Source organism: Haliotis rubra, unplaced genomic scaffold, assembly GCF_003918875.1.
Source record: "Haliotis rubra isolate DU_JTF1 unplaced genomic scaffold, ASM391887v1 Scf2219, whole genome shotgun sequence".
In the NCBI taxonomy this organism is placed as follows: Eukaryota; Metazoa; Mollusca; class Gastropoda; order Lepetellida; family Haliotidae; genus Haliotis; species Haliotis rubra.
In genome coordinates this window covers 33,870-53,062 of record NW_025766247.1, presented here as the reverse complement: position 1 = coordinate 53,062, position 19,193 = coordinate 33,870, and the positions used below count along the sequence as shown (strand labels likewise).

General features: G+C 31.2%; 1 protein-coding gene across 1 annotated transcript in view; it reads right to left on the bottom strand.

The window, feature by feature from the left end:
* Nucleotides 1-1,617: 1,617 nt before the first annotated feature.
* Nucleotides 1,618-19,193, bottom strand: part of LOC124277463 — a 32,544-nt gene continuing 14,968 nt past the window's right edge. Inside the window, 9 exon segments of the mRNA XM_046713158.1 lie at nt 1,618-2,041; nt 13,541-13,579; nt 13,581-13,721; nt 14,185-14,445; nt 15,328-15,531; nt 16,014-16,184; nt 16,684-16,914; nt 17,612-17,788; nt 18,674-18,837. Coding sequence (XP_046569114.1) covers nt 1,842-2,041; nt 13,541-13,579; nt 13,581-13,721; nt 14,185-14,445; nt 15,328-15,531; nt 16,014-16,184; nt 16,684-16,914; nt 17,612-17,788; nt 18,674-18,837 — 1,588 coding nt within the window. The 3' untranslated portion in view covers nt 1,618-1,841.

Here is a 19,193-nt window from a genome sequence, read left to right as displayed (position 1 = left end):
TCAGCTTCACTCACATTCAGCACTAAACTATAACAAGTTGTACCAAAGCCACATCAGAACATACATTTAAGCAATCTAGAATTGCACTCATTAAATCAAGACCACCTGGCAGTAGATATCGACATATGTACATCAGCTAGTTCATGGTACAATCCACTAAGTACATAACTTCGCTTGTTGGCCTTTGCTATAAGCAATATTTCTTTCATTGATATGCCTGTTGGGATATAATGTTTAAAGTGTTTCATATCTAAAGTTGTTTTCACAACTTTTATACATTTATAGATAATGAATTTATCTGAAAGCAAAGGTCAAACTAAAGTAGGTCAAACACATCAGTATATATATTTCAGTATATATATATCAGATCAAACAGAATAAGCTGAAGGTCAAATTTCAAATTATGGATTTGTGGGCGCTTATCATAGTAAAGGTACTTGATTGTAATCAGTGTTATTGATTCAACTTTACATTGAAACAAAACCCAAGAATTACACTCAGTTGTTGATTTTATATAAACATGAGTTAGTTGATAGTTACTGAAACCATCTCAACTCGGTATCTAAAGTAGTCTTATATAAAAATATATTTTCCCACTTTCAGCAGAGAGAACACATTCCTCACACTTCAGATTACATTTTAGAAGAGTATCACATGCATTCAAGATAAAATATTAACACTTCTTAACTCCAACACCTTTCCTAACTGATAGCAGTTTCCTGACAACAGGATTATCATCCAGTTGGACAAAAGATGTGGGTTGACATATGTTCAACTCATCCTGGTATTTTCTTTATAGCCTGGGTTAACCCTCGATAAAGAAGGAAGTTGGTATTGTTGAAAAGTGCATTGGATTTGTTCAAGAGTTAGTTAGTTTCCTTCAGGATTTATCTCGTACTTGGCTGATACCTCTATCAAACCATTTAGAATAAAAGATAATCTCTTTACCAATGGTGATATCTTTGTTGTAAAGTCATCAAATGACCCAGGCGGTATATTCTTTGAGAACTTATCAAACGCAAAGACAGTATCCAACCCAAAACATTATTGATTTTATAATGCTTTAGCTCGAAAAGTACTGCCTTCCATTTTGATTCAGTTTTCATACAAGATAGCTTCAATTAACTAACATAGGACAAGACTTGAACCATACCAAGACCACTCTCTTTCATATGTTTACACGTATCTGGTTTCCCACTCCAATGAAATGTAATTAACATTTTATTCAACTCCTTCAGGAAATAACCAGGAGGGTTAGGTAGTGCTAGAAATAGTAAGTTTAATTTTGAAAGGAATAAAGCCTTGATAACAGCAATTCTACCGAGGAGAGTAGTGATTCTTTTCATTCATCTTTTATTATTAAATGAATTTTAAAAATTATATCTGTTGAAAAAAACAACTCCTAGTAACCATTCTGGATTCCACTCAATATTTGTCAACCTTGCTCTATTATTCTTCCTGGAACCTTTCAATATTACTTGAGATTTGTCATTATTGATTTTAAGCCTGCCATGTCAGCAGACATGTCTATTGTGTCAACTGTAGCTTCAAAAGATTCTCGAGAATCTCCTAATATAAACGCTATACATCTGCATTTTGTGATAACAGGTATTCTTCCTCTCTTACTCTACGTGCTGTGATAATCACATTTTCCTGACAAATCCTGCATTGTCCATTTCTTGTGCCACAGCCTACTTATTGCTTCCCTTTCAGGCAATCGTAGGGATCGCACATTTCATGCGATTTACTTATATTTTTTTTATTTACTTCCTTGAGGCATGCACGCAAATCGTAGATACGCTTCATATTTCACAAGCCCAATGTATTCACGGGTGACTGATTTACGTGGTAAACACAATGAACCACTGAGTGTATTGCATCGTACCTGTACATTCCTCTATACTCAAGGAAGACCTCCCGGGTGTGGACTTGCCCTTGGGACATGCATGACAAGATGTCGCCGCCGTGATGTTGCTGTAGCGGCCAATGTCACATCGTTCACAGTAGCCATTGATATAGAAGGTTCCAGGACCACAAGGAACTAAATAACAAACGTTGAATTGTGTCTTGAGATCCCTTCGAATTTATTATCTACTCAGTTCTTAAACATTTCATGAACGTGACAGGATATATGTAAATACTGTCAATACAGATTAAAAAAATAACTTTACATTTCATTAATCAGATTTCCGTTTCAAATAATTCGGTTACCTGAGTAAGCGGCCAATAGTTTAAAATATCACATTTTATTAATCACATTTCCATTTAAAATATTTCTGAATAAATCAAATTCGGTTACCTGAGTAAGCGGCCAATAGTTTTAAATATCACATTTTATTAATCACATTTCCATTTAAAATATTTCTGAATAAATTAAATTCGGTTATCTGAATAAGCGGCCAATAGTTTTAAATATCACATTTTATTAATCACATTTCCATTTAAGATATTACTGAATAAATCAAATTCGGTTATCTGAATAAGCGGCCAATAGTTTTAAATATCACATTTTATTAAGCACATTTCCATTTAAAAGATTTCTGAATAAATCAAATTCGGTTACCTGAGAAAGCGGCCAATAGTTTTAAATATCACATTTTATTAATCACATTTCCATTTAAAATATTTCTGAATAAATTAAATTCGGTTATCTGAATAAGCGGCCAATAGTTTTAAATATCACATTTTATTAATCACATTTCCATTTAAAATATTTCTGAATAAATCAAATTCGGTCATCTGAATAAGCGACCAATAGTTTTAAATATCACATTTTATTAATCACATTTCCATTAAAAATATTTCTGAATAAATCAAATTCGGTTATCTGAATTAGCGGCCAATAGTTTTAAATATCACATTTTATTAATCACATTTCCATTAAAAATATTTCTGAATAAATCAAATTCGGTTATCTGAGTAAGCGGCCAATAGTTCTTAATATCACATTTTATTAATCACATTTCCATTTAAAATATTTCTGAATAAATCAAATTCGGTTATCTGAGTAAACGGCCAATAGTTTTAAATATCACATTTTATTAATCACATTTGCATTTAAAATATTTCTGAATAAATCAAATTCGGTTATCTGAATAAGCGGCCAATAGTTTTAAATATCACATTTTATTAAGCACATTTCCATTAAAAATATTTCTGAATAAATCAAATTCGGTTATCTGAGTACGCGGCAAATAGTTTTAAATATCACATTTTATTAATCACATTTCCATTTAAAAGATTTCTGAATAAATCAAATTCGGTTATCTGAATAAGCGGCCAATAGTTTTTAATCTCACATTTTATTAAGCACATTTCCATTTAAAATATTTCTGAATAAATCAAATTCGGTTATCTGAATAAGCGGCCAATAGTTTTAAATATCACATTTTATTAAGCACATTTCCATTTAAAATATTTCTGAATAAATCAAATTCGGTTATGTGAGTACGCAGCCAATAGTTTTAAATATCACATTTTATTAATCACATTTCCATTTAAAAGATTTCTGAATAAATCAAATTCGGTTATCTGAATTAGAGGCCAATAGTTTTAAATATCACATTTTATTAATCACATTTCCATTAAAAATATTTCTGAATAAATCAAATTCGGTTATCTGAATAAGCGGCCAATAGTTTTAAATATCACATTTTATTAAGCACATTTCCATTAAAAATATTTCTGAATAAATCAAATTCGGTTATCTGAGTACGCGGCAAATAGTTTTAAATATCACATTTTATTAATCACATTTCCATTTAAAAGATTTCTGAATAAATCAAATTCGGTTATCTGAATAAGCGGCCAATAGTTTTTAATCTCACATTTTATTAAGCACATTTCCATTTAAAATATTTCTGAATAAATCAAATTCGGTTATCTGAATAAGCGGCCAATAGTTTTAAATATCACATTTTATTACACATTTCCATTTAAAATATTTCTGAATAAATCAAATTCGGTTATGTGAGTACGCAGCCAATAGTTTTAAATATCACATTTTATTAAGCACATTTCCATTTAAAAGATTTCTGAATAAATCAAATTCGGTTATCTGAATTAGAGGCCAATAGTTTTAAATATCACATTTTATTAATCACATTTCCATTAAAAATATTTCTGAATAAATCAAATTCGGTTATCTGAATAAGCGGCCAATAGTTTTAAATATCACATTTTATTAATCACATTTCCATTTAAAATATTTCTGAATAAATCAAATTCGGTTATCTGAATTAGCGGCCAATAGTTTTAAATATCACATTTTATTAATCACATTTCCATTAAAAATATTTCTGAATAAATCAAATTCGGTTATCTGAATAAGCGGCCAATAGTTTTAAATATCACATTTTATTAATCACATTTCCATTAAAAATATTTCTGAATAAATCAAATTCGGTTATCTGAGTAAGCGGCCAATAGTTTTAAATATCACATTTTATTAAGCACATTTCCATTTAAAATATTTCTGAATAAATCAAATTCGGTTATGTGAGTACACGGCCAATAGTTTTAAATATCACATTTTATTAATCACATTTGCATTTAAAATATTTCTGAATAAATCAAATTCGGTTATCTGAATAAGCGGCCAATAGTTTTAAATATCACATTTTATTAAGCACATTTCCATTAAAAATATTTCTGAATAAATCAAATTCGGTTATCTGAGTACGCGGCAAATAGTTTTAAATATCACATTTTATTAATCACATTTCCATTTAAAAGATTTCTGAATAAATCAAATTCGGTTATCTGAATAAGCGGCCAATAGTTTTAATCTCACATTTTATCAAGCACATTTCCATTTAAAATATTTCTGAATAAATCAAATTCGGTTATCTGAATAAGCGGCCAATAGTTTTAAATATCACATTTTATTAAGCACATTTCCATTTAAAATATTTCTGAATAAATCAAATTCGGTTATGTGAGTACGCGGCCAATAGTTTTAAATATCACATTTTATTAATCACATTTCCATTTAAAAGATTTCTGAATAAATCAAATTCGGTTATCTGAATTAGCGGCCAATAGTTTTAAATATCACATTTTATTAATCACATTTCCATTAAAAATATTTCTGAATAAATCAAATTCGGTTATCTGAGTAGCGCGGCCAATAGTTTTAATATCACATTTTATTAAGCACATTTCCATTTAAAAGATTTCTGAATAAATCAAATTCGGTTATCTGAGTAAGCGGCCAATAGTTTTAAATATCACATTTTATTAATCACATTTCCATTTAAAATATTTCTGAATAAATCAAATTCGGTCATCTGAATAAGCGACCAATAGTTTTAAATATCACATTTTATTAATCACATTTCCATTAAAAATATTTCTGAATAAATCAAATTCGGTTATCTGAATTAGCGGCCAATAGTTTTAAATATCACATTTTATTAATCACATTTCCATTAAAAATATTTCTGAATAAATCAAATTCGGTTATCTGAGTAAGCGGCCAATAGTTCTTAGTATCACATTTTATTAATCACATTTCCATTTAAAATATTTCTGAATAAATCAAATTCGGTTATCTGAGTAAACGGCCAATAGTTTTAAATATCACATTTTATTAATCACATTTGCATTTAAAATATTTCTGAATAAATCAAATTCGGTTATCTGAATAAGCGGCCAATAGTTTTAAATATCACATTTTATTAAGCACATTTCCATTAAAAATATTTCTGAATAAATCAAATTCGGTTATCTGAGTACGCGGCAAATAGTTTTAAATATCACATTTTATTAATCACATTTCCATTTAAAATATTTCTGAATAAATCAAATTCGGTTATCTGAATAAGCGGCCAATAGTTTTTAATCTCACATTTTATTAAGCACATTTCCATTTAAAATATTTCTGAATAAATCAAATTCGGTTATCTGAATAAGCGGCCAATAGTTTTAAATATCACATTTTATTAAGCACATTTCCATTTAAAATATTTCTGAATAAATCAAATTCGGTTATGTGAGTACGCAGCCAATAGTTTTAAATATCACATTTTATTAATCACATTTCCATTTAAAAGATTTCTGAATAAATCAAATTCGGTTATCTGAATTAGAGGCCAATAGTTTTAAATATCACATTTTATTAATCACATTTCCATTAAAAATATTTCTGAATAAATCAAATTCGGTTATCTGAATAAGCGGCCAATAGTTTTAAATATCACATTTTATTAAGCACATTTCCATTAAAAATATTTCTGAATAAATCAAATTCGGTTATCTGAGTACGCGGCAAATAGTTTTAAATATCACATTTTATTAATCACATTTCCATTTAAAAGATTTCTGAATAAATCAAATTCGGTTATCTGAATAAGCGGCCAATAGTTTTTAATCTCACATTTTATTAAGCACATTTCCATTTAAAATATTTCTGAATAAATCAAATTCGGTTATCTGAATAAGCGGCCAATAGTTTTAAATATCACATTTTATTAAGCACATTTCCATTTAAAATATTTCTGAATAAATCAAATTCGGTTATGTGAGTACGCAGCCAATAGTTTTAAATATCACATTTTATTAATCACATTTCCATTTAAAAGATTTCTGAATAAATCAAATTCGGTTATCTGAATTAGAGGCCAATAGTTTTAAATATCACATTTTATTAATCACATTTCCATTAAAAATATTTCTGAATAAATCAAATTCGGTTATCTGAATAAGCGGCCAATAGTTTTAAATATCACATTTTATTAATCACATTTCCATTTAAAATATTTCTGAATAAATCAAATTCGGTTATCTGAATTAGCGGCCAATAGTTTTAAATATCACATTTTATTAATCACATTTCCATTAAAAATATTTCTGAATAAATCAAATTCGGTTATCTGAATAAGCGGCCAATAGTTTTAAATATCACATTTTATTAATCACATTTCCATTAAAAATATTTCTGAATAAATCAAATTCGGTTATCTGAGTAAGCGGCCAATAGTTTTAAATATCACATTTTATTAAGCACATTTCCATTTAAAATATTTCTGAATAAATCAAATTCGGTTATGTGAGTACACGGCCAATAGTTTTAAATATCACATTTTATTAATCACATTTGCATTTAAAATATTTCTGAATAAATCAAATTCGGTTATCTGAATAAGCGGCCAATAGTTTTAAATATCACATTTTATTAAGCACATTTCCATTAAAAATATTTCTGAATAAATCAAATTCGGTTATCTGAGTACGCGGCAAATAGTTTTAAATATCACATTTTATTAATCACATTTCCATTTAAAAGATTTCTGAATAAATCAAATTCGGTTATCTGAATAAGCGGCCAATAGTTTTTAATCTCACATTTTATCAAGCACATTTCCATTTAAAATATTTCTGAATAAATCAAATTCGGTTATCTGAATAAGCGGCCAATAGTTTTAAATATCACATTTTATTAAGCACATTTCCATTTAAAATATTTCTGAATAAATCAAATTCGGTTATGTGAGTACGCGGCCAATAGTTTTAAATATCACATTTTATTAATCACATTTCCATTTAAAAGATTTCTGAATAAATCAAATTCGGTTATCTGAATTAGCGGCCAATAGTTTTAAATATCACATTTTATTAATCACATTTCCATTAAAAATATTTCTGAATAAATCAAATTCGGTTATCTGAATAAGCGGCCAATAGTTTTAAATATCACATTTTATTAAGCACATTTCCATTAAAAATATTTCTGAATAAATCAAATTCGGTTATCTGAGTACGCGGCAAATAGTTTTAAATATCACATTTTATTAATCACATTTCCATTTAAAAGATTTCTGAATAAATCAAATTCGGTTATCTGAATAAGCGGCCAATAGTTTTTAATCTCACATTTTATCAAGCACATTTCCATTTAAAATATTTCTGAATAAATCAAATTCGGTTATCTGAATAAGCGGCCAATAGTTTTAAATATCACATTTTATTAAGCACATTTCCATTTAAAATATTTCTGAATAAATCAAATTCGGTTATGTGAGTACGCGGCCAATAGTTTTAAATATCACATTTTATTAATCACATTTCCATTTAAAAGATTTCTGAATAAATCAAATTCGGTTATCTGAATTAGCGGCCAATAGTTTTAAATATCACATTTTATTAATCACATTTCCATTAAAAATATTTCTGAATAAATCAAATTCGGTTATCTGAGTAAGCGGCCAATAGTTTTTAATATCACATTTTATTAAGCACATTTCCATTTAAAAGATTTCTGAATAAATCAAATTCGGTTATCTGAGTAAGCGGCCAATAGTTTTAAATATCACATTTTATTAATCACATTTCCATTTAAAATATTTCTGAATAAATCAAATTCGGTCATCTGAATAAGCGACCAATAGTTTTAAATATCACATTTTATTAATCACATTTCCATTAAAAATATTTCTGAATAAATCAAATTCGGTTATCTGAATTAGCGGCCAATAGTTTTAAATATCACATTTTATTAAGCACATTTCCATTAAAAATATTTCTGAATAAATCAAATTCGGTTATCTGAGTAAGCGGCCAATAGTTCTTAATATCACATTTTATTAATCACATTTCCATTTAAAATATTTCTGAATAAATCAAATTCGGTTATCTGAGTAAACGGCCAATAGTTTTAAATATCACATTTTATTAATCACATTTGCATTTAAAATATTTCTGAATAAATCAAATTCGGTTATCTGAATAAGCGCCAATAGTTTTAAATATCACATTTTATTAAGCACATTTCCATTTAAAATATTTCTGAATAAATCAAATTCGGTTATCTGAGTACGCGGCAAATAGTTTTAAATATCACATTTTATTAATCACATTTCCATTTAAAAGATTTCTGAATAAATCAAATTCGGTTATCTGAATAAGCGGGCCAATAGTTTTTATCTCACATTTCATTAAGCACATTTCCATTTAAAATATTTCTGAATAAATCAAATTCGGTTATCTGAATAAGCGGCCAATAGTTTTAAATATCACATTTTATTAAGCACATTTCCATTTAAAATATTTCTGAATAAATCAAATTCGGTTATGTGAGTACGCAGCCAATAGTTTTAAATATCACATTTTATTAATCACATTTCCATTTAAAAGATTTCTGAATAAATCAAATTCGGTTATCTGAATTAGAGGCCAATAGTTTTAAATATCACATTTTATTAATCACATTTCCATTAAAAATATTTCTGAATAAATCAAATTCGGTTATCTGAATAAGCGGCCAATAGTTTTAAATATCACATTTTATTAAGCACATTTCCATTAAAAATATTTCTGAATAAATCAAATTCGGTTATCTGAGTACGCGGCAAATAGTTTTAAATATCACATTTTATTAATCACATTTCCATTTAAAAGATTTCTGAATAAATCAAATTCGGTTATCTGAATAAGCGGCCAATAGTTTTTAATCTCACATTTTATTAAGCACATTTCCATTTAAAATATTTCTGAATAAATCAAATTCGGTTATCTGAATAAGCGGCCAATAGTTTTAATATCCAATAGTTTTAAATATCACATTTTATTAAGCACATTTGCATTTAAAATATTTCTGAATAAATCAAATTCGGTTATGTGAGTACGCAGCCAATAGTTTTAAATATCACATTTTATTAAGCACATTTCCATTTAAAAGATTTCTGAATAAATCAAATTCGGTTATCTGAAATAGAGGCCAATAGTTTTAAATATCACATTTTATTAATCACATTTCCATTAAAAATATTTCTGAATAAATCAAATTCGGTTATCTGAATAAGCGGCCAATAGTTTTAAATATCACATTTTATTAATCACATTTCCATTTAAAATATTTCTGAATAAATCAAATTCGGTTATCTGAATTAGCGGCCAATAGTTTTAAATATCACATTTTATTAATCACATTTCCATTAAAAATATTTCTGAATAAATCAAATTCGGTTATCTGAATAAGCGGCCAATAGTTTTAAATATCACATTTTATTAATCACATTTCCATTAAAAATATTTCTGAATAAATCAAATTCGGTTATCTGAGTAAGCGGCCAATAGTTTTAAATATCACATTTTATTAAGCACATTTCCATTTAAAATATTTCTGAATAAATCAAATTCGGTTATGTGAGTACACGGCCAATAGTTTTAAATATCACATTTTATTAATCACATTTGCATTTAAAATATTTCTGAATAAATCAAATTCGGTTATCTGAATAAGCGGCCAATAGTTTTAAATATCACATTTTATTAAGCACATTTCCATTAAAAATATTTCTGAATAAATCAAATTCGGTTATCTGAGTAAGCTGCAAATAGTTTTAAATATCACATTTTATTAATCACATTTCCATTTAAAAGATTTCTGAATAAATCAAATTCGGTTATCTGAATAAGCGGCCAATAGTTTTAATCTCACATTTTATCAAGCACATTTCCATTTAAAATATTTCTGAATAAATCAAATTCGGTTATCTGAATAAGCGGCCAATAGTTTTAAATATCACATTTTATTAAGCACATTTCCATTTAAAATATTTCTGAATAAATCAAATTCGGTTATGTGAGTACGCGGCCAATAGTTTTAAATATCACATTTTATTAATCACATTTCCATTTAAAAGATTTCTGAATAAATCAAATTCGGTTATCTGAATTAGCGGCCAATAGTTTTAAATATCACATTTTATTAATCACATTTCCATTAAAAATATTTCTGAATAAATCAAATTCGGTTATCTGAGTAAGCGGCCAATAGTTTTTAATATCACATTTTATTAAGCACATTTCCATTTAAAAGATTTCTGAATAAATTAAATTCGGTTATCTGAATAAGCGGCCAATAGTTTTAAATATCACATTTTATTAATCACATTTCCATTTAAAATATTTCTGAATAAATCAAATTCGGTTATCTGAGTACGCGGCCAATAGTTTTAAATATCACATTTTATTAATCACATTTCCATTTAAAAGATTTCTGAATAAATCAAATTCGGTTATCTGAATTAGCGGCCAATAGTTTTAAATATCACATTTTATTAATCACATTTCCATTAAAAATATTTCTGAATAAATCAAATTCGGTTATCTGAATAAGCGGCCAATAGTTTTAAATATCACATTTTATTAATCACATTTCCATTAAAAATATTTCTGAATAAATCAAATTCGGTTATCTGAGTAAGCGGCCAATAGTTTTTAATATCACATTTTATTAAGCACATTTCCATTTAAAATATTTCTGAATAAATTAAATTCGGTTATCTGAATAAGCGGCCAATAGTTTTAAATATCACATTTTATTAATCACATTTCCATTTAAAATATTTCTGAATAAATCAAATTCGGTTATCTGAGTAAACGACCAATAGTTTTAAATATCACATTTTATTAAGCACATTTGCATTTAAAATATTTCTGAATAAATCAAATTCGGTTATCTGAATAAGCGGCCAATAGTTTTAAATATCACATTTTATTAAGCACATTTCCATTTAAAATATTTGTGAATAAATCAAATTCGGTTATCTGAGTAAGTGGCCAATAGTTTTTAATATCACATTTTATTAATCACATTTCCATTTAAAATATTTCTGAATAAATCAAATTCGGTTATCTGAATAAGCGGCCAATAGTTTTAAATATCACATTTTATTAATCACATTTCCATTTAAATATTTCTGAATAAATTAAATTCGGTTATCTGAATAAGCGGCCAATAGTTTTAAATATCACATTTTATTAATCACATTTCCATTAAAAATATTTCTGAATAAATCAAATTCGGTTATCTGAATAAACGGCCAATAGTTTTAAATATCACATTTTATTAAGCACATTTGCATTTAAAATATTTCTGAATAAATCAAATTAGGTTATCTGAATAAGCGCCCAATAGTTTTAAATATCACATTTTATTAAGCACATTTCCATTTAAAATATTTCTGAATAAATCAAATTCGGTTATCTGAATAAGCGGCCAATAGTTTTTAATATCACATTTTATTAAGCACATTTCCATTTAAAAGATTTCTGAATAAATCAAATTCGGTTATCTGAATAAGCGGCCAATAGTTTTAAATATCACATTTTATTAAGCACATTTCCATTTAAAATATTTCTGAATAAATCAAATTCGGTTATCTGAATAAGCGGCCAATAGTTTTAAATATCACATTTTATTAATCACATTTCCATTTAAGATATTACTGAATAAATCAAATTCGGTTATCTGAATAAGCGGCCAATAGTTTTAAATATCACATTTTATTAAGCACATTTCCATTTAAAATATTTCTGAATAAATTAAATTCGGCTATCTGAATAAGCGGCCAATAGTTTTAAATATCACATTTTATTAATCACATTTCCATTTAAAATATTTCTGAATAAATCAAATTCGGTTATCTGAGTACGCGGCCAATAGTTTTAAATATCACATTTTATTAATCACATTTCCATTTAAAAGATTTCTGAATAAATCAAATTCGGTTATCTGAATTAGCGGCCAATAGTTTTAAATATCACATTTTATTAATCACATTTCCATTAAAAATATTTCTGAATAAATCAAATTCGGTTATCTGAGTAAGCGCCAATAGTTTTAATATCACATTTTATTAAGCACATTTCCATTTAAAATATTTCTGAATAAATTAAATTCGGTTATCTGAATAAGCGGCCAATAGTTTTAAATATCACATTTTATTAATCACATTTCCATTTAAAATATTTCTGAATAAATCAAATTCGGTTATCTGAGTAAACGGCCAATAGTTTTAAATATCACATTTTATTAAGCACATTTGCATTTAAAATATTTCTGAATAAATCAAATTCGGTTATCTGAATAAGCGGCCAATAGTTTTAAATATCACATTTTATTAAGCACATTTCCATTTAAAATATTTCTGAATAAATCAAATTCGGTTATCTGAGTAAGCGGCCAATAGTTTTTAATATCACATTTTATTAATCACATTTCCATTTAAAATATTTCTGAATAAATTAAATTCGGTTATCTGAATAAGCGGCCAATAGTTTTAAATATCACATTTTATTAATCACATTTCCATTTAAAATATTTCTGAATAAATCAAATTCGGTTATCTGAATAAGCGGCCAATAGTTTTAAATATCACATTTTATTAATCACATTTCCATTTAAAATATTACTGAATAAATCAAATTCGGTTATCTGAATAAGCGGCCAATAGTCTAAAATACCCACAGTAAGAGGTACATAAATATTGCTTGCAGCATATAGATGCATTTTCAGAATATTGCATTTTCATTGTGTTCACATTTATTCCACAGTAGATCAAAGATAGGGACCTGGCGGACATACTGAAAAGGCAATCTTAAGACGCAAGAAAGGATTTTAGCAGGAGTTATCTAGCCAAATCGGAGAAGAAAATGTTGTGTTCATGGACGCAAACAGTGAACAAAGAAATACTTAGCTGACCTTTCAGGTTGGAACAGCAAAGACGCGATGCAAACGCAACCAAATTGCACTTACTGCAGTAGAATTCAACTCTGGTCCATCCAGCACGGCATGGTGGCGCTGCCGACAATAGTCGGGGATCCTGTCAGAAAATAGTTCATGCCATCCAGCTTCACTGTAAAGTTCCCAGCTGACGCGGAGAAGTTCAGTTGATTCACGGCCGTGTGAAGTCCCTCGACTGACGTTTGTAGGCCATCTGTCGTGTACAGAGATCTCGACATGTTACAGTCAGCTATGGTTATAGCAAACACACTTATATCGAACAGATTTTCTGTGTTCCGGCCACTTATTGAACACTGTAGTTAAAATGCGAAAACGAACTAAAATTAGAGGTCTCTTTGAGTTCGTTATAACCGTAGTTTATTGTACTATATATAAATTGTTTTACTCTGCATGGGGGACGATGGATAATGAACAGTCTTCTGGGGCGCCACAATTCACAGGCATGCCCAGATTCAACGTGGTTACTTCACTATGTTTGTCAGCATCATACTTGTCGTTATCAATGAAGTGGTTAACGCCTCAAATATTCGTCATTTCGGGCGTTCCTAACCCACCAGTGTGACACGCCACGCTATAACTGAAACTCTGCCCAAAGCAGTCCTACACCCAAATCACTCTCTTGGGTGACGTAACATTTAATCAAATTACGCACTTACTTTCAGACGGATGAGCACCAAGGGTTATGATAAATCCCATGAAAGTGATATCCCTCTTCCGCCGTCGTTGAGCATCACAATCAGGTACACGTATGTCTTTGATATAACACGTGTTATCGTTGATGCAAGGCAACAAGTTGGTTTCTTCTCTGGCGCGCAGTAAAACCTTAGACTTCCGGTCAGCCTCGTTGTCATCTACGCACTCCAGGTCTTCATACTCCTCCTGGAATTCTACCTCTAATTCATCAGCATTCTCTATTGCTGAAAATATACACTTAACTGTCATAGATGTCTTCTTTGATTGGCATTCTACAAGTTGGGAAGATGAAGAATGAGGACTATTTTTATGGATATACAACTTCTTTATTTTATATAGGCGACGTTTCGACATAGATTCTAATGTCGTTGCCTGACGTAACCTATATAGAATAAAGAAGTTGTAGATCCATAAAAATAGTCCTCATTCTCCTTGTCATAGCTGTGTTTTCGCTTGTTGGTTGGGTAGGAACTATTAAGCAATATACCAGCTTCATAACAATACAAAGTATTTTCTACTCTTTGGAATAACATCACGTTTTACACACGACAAGTTGTTCCCTGGGTATGCCGGATGTTTTGAACTTGTGTAGAGGTTAAAACAATGGCTCTTACGTTCTGATTAAAAAAAGATTATATTCTTCTGATATCCAAACATCGCCGCTTACAGTAACAACGAAAAAGAAAACAAGATGTGTGCCACTGTTGCACATTTGTTAAAGGCTGCGCAAACCCATCAAACTAAAAAACCTGCGAAGATCCGGGTTAAAATTGGTCTTAAAAAAACCAGGCTTGTTAGGCGACCAACGGGATCGGGTGGTCACGCTGGCTGACTTGGTTGACACATGTCATCGCATCACAATTGCGAAGATCGATGTTGGGAGGGCGAAAAGCAGAGAATGACAAGCAGCTAGCGGTCACGTGGGTAGTTGGCGCTCAGCCTGGGAGAGGCCCGACTGGGGTGAGCTATTTTTTACTGTTCATTAAGGAACAATAGGACAGAGGTTTCCACTTGGATTCGGAAAGAAAAGGGAGATAAGTTACAACGTATGAGTCAGGATAAGGAAAAATAAACAAACACTTACTCATGTCAGCCACCAAACCTACCGACACAGTTGGGGAATCGTCCATCTGGGTTGTCCTCAGTAACATAACTCCATTCGTATCCCGTCTCCTGCCCACACTTATAGACAGACAACGGAGGTCGGTCGAAGTCATAGCCGTCGTCACATTTCAGCTCACACAGTCTTGTACTGTTGACATCCCTGCATTCCAGATCACCGTGATCAGGGGCACTTACTTCTGCACAGACTGTAGATGACAAAACACTGGCAGACTGAGTATGGTTTTACGCCATTTTCAGCAATATTCTAGCAATATCACGGCGGGTACACCATCAATGGGCTTCACAAATTGTACCCATGTGGGCAATCGAACACGGGCCTTCGGCGTGACGAGCGAACGCTTTAACCACTAGGCTACCCCACCGCCCCGCGATGACAAAACAAAACGAGGGATACCGATAAACTGGTTAGGGACGTCTTTCAGAATCAGCAGATGACTCAGTGAAATAATCACATATTAGCTTTGGAATACGATAACAATATGGACACTGATTCCTTAGAAATGTGAAAGCATTTTGTGGTGATTTTATCTTTACGCACCATTTTATTTTATTGCTGACAATTTTCAGATCTTTGAGGAGGATAAATTGCCGAAATGCAAGCCATCAGTTCTATGGGAGCCGACTGTAAATAATCGAGGCAAGGATATGAAGTGCATGATTATGGTACCTGGACATTCTCCTGTATTGCAGAGCCCGACCTCTGTTTCTGAACCCTCGCAGTCGTCTCCGCCATTCTGTGGTTGTGGGTTATCACAACGTCTGGCGCGAGTTCTCTCCCCTGGTCCACATGACGTGGTACACTCTGTCCAGTTACCCCATCCGGTCCATTGTCCGTGAACTACAAAGTATTGTTTTGGGTATATGTTTCAACACAAAGGTATGCAACAAGTTATGATAACAATGCTAACATGATTATTATCAGAAGAAGCTCAGGTTGTGCATTTGTGTTGGTTTGATTGAGCAAGGGAGATAACTCTTTGGATAAATTGTAATATAGAAAATAGCCATTCGTCCCCACTCGTCCCTTTCCATAACCTCAAGGAATATCGGCATGTCCCGGAATAAAATGAGTGGGGCACGCTTGAGAAAATAACTCATCTCTAAAGTTGTCTTTCCAGTATATTTGCTAGTTCGTTTGCAGGTTGGCATTGCACTCAGCAATATTCAGTAAAGAGACAATATGTTATCTATATAGTTTGGACCAAGTCAACCTGTCATTGGAGTCACCATTCCAAGTACATGTATTAGGAATGCGGTGACATTCAGTCTTACCGCAAACATTAGTTGCGAAGGTGGAATGCTAATTCCCACCTTCATGTAACGCCCCACAGAATTACCTAAATTAGCATCGCAGTACTGCCCTGTGTACTCAGGTGTACACCTGCACGTGTATTCCACCACACCGTCGACACACGTGCCCCCATTAGTGCACTCGTTCTCCACACAGTCATCTATATTGACGTCACAGTTGTCGCCTTGGTAACCAGTATGACAGGTACACGTGTAGCTATTCAGCTCATCGTTACAATCTCCATGGATACAAGGTGAGGATAGGCATTCATCTGTGTCTGAAATACAGAACCGTTAGTTCACTTTAAGGTCAATCTGTTCTGACTCCATATTATTGAGTGTTCTATATCTCCATTGTTTTATAAGAAATATCATGGACACATTCGCCAAAATAGCTACGTAAGCGAAAAATAGCCATTCCAATCAATATTACACTATTTCCATTGAAAAAATACAATCCTATAACCGATAGACAACTCCCTTTGCTGCACATCGTCTTTAGTAGCCTCCTACCTGAATGTGGTAGGTCTCGTCGTTTTTATGTTCTCATGCGGGATCATACGCTGCCAGTGAGATGGTGAGCGAGTTTAACACTGCTGTTGGAAAACACCAAATGCCATTTACGTTTAAAGACGCTTTTGAAAAAGTATATGAAATGCTTTTTTGACGTTAATGTGGTTGGAAGTGCAGCGTGCAGACAAGGGTCACAATGGAGTGAACCTCTGATTGGAATCCATTACATGAGAAACCAGGACACAACTCTACACAACGAATTGCAGCTCATGAGCTCACCGTCGCCCCGTGCCAAGCCTACCTGTGTTAACCTGTAGTAAGGATTGTTACCATAGTGGTTACAACATTGACTCCTGATGCCAGTGTTCGACAACTCTGATTATCTCACAGTTCTAAAACGAAGATAACTCATTTCAGAGGTATGTTCATTTTCTCTGCAAAGCATTAATCTGAAACCCATACCGTCACATTCACTGGGGATCTGTATAAACGATTCAGACTGGTTTGCGGATGTGAAGACGTCCCAGTTGATGACGTCTCCGACGTCTCCCAGGAAGCACGTGTGTGACGGTGGTGAAACGACACTCTGGGGGGACCGCCACATGTTCAGCTGGGAGACACCCCCTTCAAAACCAGCACCTGTTGACAAGACCACGATCTCAGGAGTCACCATTAAGTGTGATAGTGATCAACTGGCATATCTATGACAGTAATCAACTCACATATCTATGATAGTGATCAAGGTATATCTATGATAGTGATCAACTCACATATCTATGAAAGTGATCAACGTATATCTGTGACAGTAATCAACTCACATATCTATGATAGTGATCAATTTAGATATATATGATAGTGATCAACTCACATATCTATGAAAGTAATCAACTTACATATCTATGATAGTGATCAACTTACATATCTATGATAGTGATCAACTTAAATATCTATGATTGTGATCAATTTAGATATCTATGATAGTGATCAACTTACATATCTATGAAAGTGATCAACTTACATATCTATGAAAGTGATCAACGTATATCTGTGATAGTTATCAACTTACATATCTATGATAATGATCAACTTACATATCTATGATAGTGTTCAATTTAGATATCTATGATAGTGATCAACTCACATATCTATGAAAGTGATCAACGTATATCTGTGATAGTGATCAACTTACATATCTATGATAGTGATCAACTTACATATCTATGATAGATATCAGCTTACATATATGTGGTACAATCAACTGACATAACTATGATAGTGATCAGCTTACATATCTGTGGTACAATCAACTGACACAACTATGCTAGTGATTAACTAACATATATATGGTAATCTATCTATCTCTGTTTGTATCCTGAGTTAAGCGTCTCACAGAAAGTATGCGTCAACATCATGGCCGACTGATTCCAGACATTTCAGATGTTGGTTATTTTCTTTCTTTATGTATGAATATCTTTTATCTTTTAATGTAAAACATTAGGAACAAATGACGAAAAAAAGACTTACCACCCATGGAAACTAAAATGTTTTGAGCATCGTTAGCGTCAAAAGATACAGAATGTGAGCGACTGTGAACCCCATCCACACTGACGGAGAGTTGATGGTTGATGTAGCTAACATCTGTCTGATACCACTGGTTGGCGACAAGGCCTGGCACATCCAGCACTGTCCTGTTCAACAAATAAGGTTCATACTTCATCCATATTAGGCAACGATACCCCGAAAATAACGGCGATCCTTCTGCGTGATTCACATAACTTGCACATATAGATTACGTGTCACCTGCGCTGTTTTGGAAACAGTAACTTTCGCTATTTTTAAAGTAAATTGGGATAGATGCCCAAAATTATTCTTCTTTTTTTATCATGTCACTTTACGGTGTGTAGATTTAAAATAATATATATTTAAAACACAAAATTAAATATGTCTTCCATATAATTTTTGGGCGGTGGGGTAGCCTAATGGTTAAAGCGTTGGCTCGTCACGCCGAAGACCCGGGTTCGAATCCCCACATGGGTACAATGTG